The sequence below is a fragment of the Bos indicus genome, chromosome 5, assembly GCF_029378745.1.
Source record: "Bos indicus isolate NIAB-ARS_2022 breed Sahiwal x Tharparkar chromosome 5, NIAB-ARS_B.indTharparkar_mat_pri_1.0, whole genome shotgun sequence".
In the NCBI taxonomy this organism is placed as follows: domain Eukaryota; kingdom Metazoa; phylum Chordata; class Mammalia; order Artiodactyla; family Bovidae; genus Bos; species Bos indicus.
Genome location: NC_091764.1, coordinates 71,737,507 through 71,741,903, shown reverse-complemented (window position 1 = coordinate 71,741,903; position 4,397 = coordinate 71,737,507). Strand labels below are relative to the sequence as shown.

Here is a 4,397-nt window from a genome sequence, read left to right as displayed (position 1 = left end):
TATTCTTTTAAAAGTCTAGTCATCAGTAGCATAAAGATGACTTATGTCAGTGTACAAAAAACATTGTTACTTTTATCCTCCTATTCAACCATGGATTATGTGGCTTTGATTCAATGCCTGGAAGATGGTTGTTGCAGCTGTAAGAACTGCATCTTCAATCCTTATAGAAGAAAAGGAGAAAGCAAAGGGCAGAGATCAAAGGCCAAAAACATAAGCCAGTTGAGTCAAATCCCTTTTAAATAAGACTCCTGTAAGTACCATGCATTTACGTCTCACCAGGAAGGATAGTGTTTTTTTGTGGCCACCCTGAATGCAATAGCAGCTGGTAAAATTACTTTTTTTTTTTTTTTAAACTGGGTTCATTGAGGCAATGTGAACAAAATTAGCTAAAATAGAAACTGGTAGAAGGGATATTGGGTAAGTAAGTAAGTAGCAGTTTCAAGTAAATTAATTATTAATCTGAAAACTATGAAGCCACAGAAATTCCTTCACTTCCATCTTTGACCCTCTGCCTTATGCACTATCACTCATCCAATTATCTTTAGGGCGATCATTTGATGGGAAGCATCTTCATTTGGTATTTTAAGCAAACTTGCTATCTCTGCCAGAGATATTTACTTGTATATTTACATCCTTAATTCCCAAAATGGATTTGAGAGTTTCAGTGAGGTTTTTGTCCCCTGGGGGTGAGGTGGGGTGTTGTTGAGTTGTTAAGTCATGATCCAATTCTGTGATCCCAAGCACTGTAGCCCATCAGGCTCTTCTGTCCCTGGGATTCCCCAGGCAAGAATACTGGAGTGGGTTGCCATTTCCTTCTCCAGGGGATCTTACTGACCCAGGGATCAAACGATCAAACCCACAGTTCCTGCCTTGGCAGGGGGATTCTTTACCTACCATTGAGCCACCAGGGAGGAGGGGTGGGGGTAAGCAAAACACGAGCTGAATGGGGGTTTTCCTGGTGTGTTTAACAGCAACCTGGCTGGCCAGCCTCCTACCTCACTTTGTTTTTTCACCCTCTTTGTGCCACCCAGGATCTTGAAATTTGGGAATCACAAGAAAATATTGATAAATTGATGAACCATGCATCTTTATTGGTCTCAGCAATTGGTAGTACATTCATTTTGTCCAAGTTGGCCATTACTGTTTTAGTGATTTGTTCATCATTTAACAGTTCTAGATGAAACATTTGGGATGTAGGAAGCTTCTTTTCTTAAATTCAGAGTTACTTGAGGGAGAGAATCATGCAGTTACCCCTAGCTGTCTTAATTTCCATTGAGCAAAAACCCATAAAACACAGCGTGAGTAGTTCCTTTTTCAGATTCTTCTCTGTCCAGCTTAGACTCCAGCCAGACCCTGTCCCCTTTCTCCAGCTCCAAGACGGAACTTCCAGAAGCCTGCTCGTGGCTATCCCCAGCTTCTGCTCGCTTGTCCCGGATCTGGATGCCATTCCGCATTAGACCCACCTTGACAGCACTCTGAAACAACTCAATGTCAAAGCCAAAGTGGTACACACCAGGGACGCTGCAGTTGAACACACCAGTGGCGGGGTCGAAGTGGCCCTGATGGTTGTACAGAACTTCCTGGAAGACAATGGGCTGGGAGGGTCCTGGGAAAGGCCCACTCAGCTTGACGGAAAAGGCAGACTGAGGCAGGGGTGGGCACTTCTCAACCGGTCCAGGAAGCCCAGGTCTCCCTGTTAGTCCTGGCATACCTATGGGTCCTAGATTCCAAAATAAACAGAAAATAGAATGATATCATTTAAGGTTTTGTGTTTTGCATAGTAAATGAATTACTTCTCCTTTCTATGCTTCTTGCCCTTCCAACTACTTTCTTCTCACTGGTCAGAGCCTAGCTCAAGCATCACTGCTTCCAGAAGGCTCGCCTCTCTCCTCTAGATTTGGAAAAGTTCTGTCTCCTTGTACCACATCTGGTATTCATTGTTCCCATAGTTATAAAGAATTACCACAAAGAATTATAATCCTCCCCTTAAGTGACGGCCTCATCCAAACTGGGAACAAGAGTCGTACTTAAGTTTCTTCCTAAATGTCATACTCAGCATCATTTATAAAATTAGCACTCAAAATATGTTCAGTACGTGAGTAATTGAATGAATAAGTATATGAATGGATCTTTAGACATGTTCTGCCATGTCTTTTCTTTACTATAAGGCTGAGTATTAAGGATCATTATTGGAAGTTACCCAGATAAATCTAAGGATCACACTATGGCAGGACTAAATGGAAATTCTGAACAGAGGTATCCAAACATGCCTGTTTATCAGAACAGCTATGGAATGCCATCCAACCAGAGTCCCCCAGTCACTCAGGGCTAGTCTACACTGCAGGCTTCTAGAGGACTCTCTGAGGATGGAGACTAGGAACCTACATGTTTAACAAGTCTGGGAGTGATTCTGATGCTCAACCAGATTTCAAAACCATTGCTTTAGAAGTTGAATACAAGTCTTCAAAGCGGATGGGATCTCCATGGGAGCTTAACCAAATGTACTTCTCAGCAGATGACAAGGGAACAGGATGTCAAAGTATCTGCTGTTTCATATGCCTGTGGTATCACTGGACGAATCTCAGCTTACACCTGCCCCATGTGATGCCAACATAAGTGCTCTACACTTCTAGAGATGGGGCTGTATTCCTATGTCTCAACTTGCACTGCACACCCAGTGTGTCTGAACAGCTGTTTGAGCATACAGATTTCTTGGGAGTTGGAGGCTGTCTTAGTAGATGAATCTTAGGATTCTACAGAATTGAGAAAAAGAGGCCATAGTCATTCGTTATCAAAAAATGACTTATCTCAATGATCAATATTCTCATCAGATCACCTGGAAGATTTCACTGAATCTATGAACACTGAAACCAAAGAGACACTCTGGAGGCTAAGAGAGCCATTAAATTTTTTTTACCTGTATAACCAGGTGGCCCTGGAAGACCACTGAGTCCCGGAGGTCCTCGGGCTCCACGAGGTCCACACAGCTCAGAGTCTGCTGAAGACTTGACATTGGCCACAAGTAAGAGGACAAACTGAGCTAAAATCCAGAAACCTGGATCAGAAGAAAAATCAATGAAGTTTCAGATAGGTTGGGAAATGGATCAGACTCTCTTAAAGATATTGTGCTACAAATTTTGTCAACTGGCTGGATGGTTTTGCCATTCCAAGAAACTGATATTATTTCGATCTTTAGTTCCATGAAGTACTACATGCACCAATGCTGTGATTTATCCAGACAATATCAGGAAGCACTTTGAACTGAGATACTTTCACGTTGAACACAATGAAATTTTTAAAAAAATCTTCTAATTTATGCTATATGAAATAATGCTGCTCTTCAATCTTATGCAAACCTCTCATGGACTCAGAGCCTCCTGCCATCTGTTTAGCAGTGATCTTTAAACAATTGGTGAGAGTAATCTCACCAGAAGATACATAAGGAGTAGCTGTTTGTTGGTGAATGAATCGACAAATACCAAAGACTGAATCAGCCAACTACTACTTCCCACTACCCTAAACCTTCTACTTAGTGCAGTAGCCTTCATTCCACATTGAAGTATCAAGCTGATAAGATCAATATGCTTGCATTATACTTGCTCCTATTAATGCACTTGTTATATTGTCCCCTTTATGACACATTGAACCTTCTACCCCTGGTCCATGGCCCGGGGGTTGGAGATCCCTGATTTATGTCATAATGACCTTGTTTCAATTTGAATGATTTGATATTGATTTCATAATGAAAGCAAAGGTCTTGCCTTGTCCCCCGTTAGCTTCTATTCCTTATACTCCCTTTGCAATATCCAATTGGCAAATTTGAAAAAGTGTCTTTATTTTTGTCCAGCATTATAGGCAGCTGCCTTCCAGAGATGTTCTAATTTTTAAAAAATAATATAAATCACATGCTGGGAGACTAAAGTGCTTTAGAAAGTGCTATCTACCAGTGCAATGGGTTAATTTAATTACTGTAGATATTAATAAGAAAACTTACCTGCAATGTTCATGGACCCGACTCTTCTCCTTCCCCCAGGCATTGAAGCGCTTTCGTTGACCACCTCCTCACCTGTCCTATAACTTGATCACCTGCTTGTTTTTGAAAGTTTATGGTAGATGACTTAATAGATTGTTTTTTTCTCAGTATTTGATTTTCTGGTCTCCTGAAGCTGAAGTCAAAGTTAATTTTTAACCAGATCAGTCAAACATTTAAATATGCCAGGAAAGCTCACAAATTGACATTCAAAGTGAAATATTTCTGTCCACCCATATCTGGAAGTCATCTCTTCTTGTGATGGCCAAGCCTGGGACTATTAAGCTGATGAACTTTGTTTGTTAGAGATGAACCCATCTCTGACTCTTCCAGGATAACAGAAATATGAGAGATGGACTATTATCCC

The 4,397-nt window shown here is 41.2% G+C and overlaps 1 protein-coding gene across 1 annotated transcript; it reads right to left on the bottom strand.

Annotated features, from left to right (window-relative positions):
- Positions 1-1,066: 1,066 nt before the first annotated feature.
- Positions 1,067-4,151, bottom strand: LOC109559486 (protein HP-25 homolog 1). The gene is made up of 3 exons (XM_019961261.2): positions 3,995-4,151; positions 2,918-3,055; positions 1,067-1,720 (listed from the first exon to the last, which is right to left on the bottom strand). Exons 1-3 carry the CDS (start codon positions 4,035-4,037, stop codon positions 1,263-1,265), a joined length of 639 nt encoding a protein of 212 aa, XP_019816820.2. The 5' UTR covers positions 4,038-4,151; the 3' UTR covers positions 1,067-1,262.
- Between the last annotated feature and the right edge of the window lie 246 nt (positions 4,152-4,397).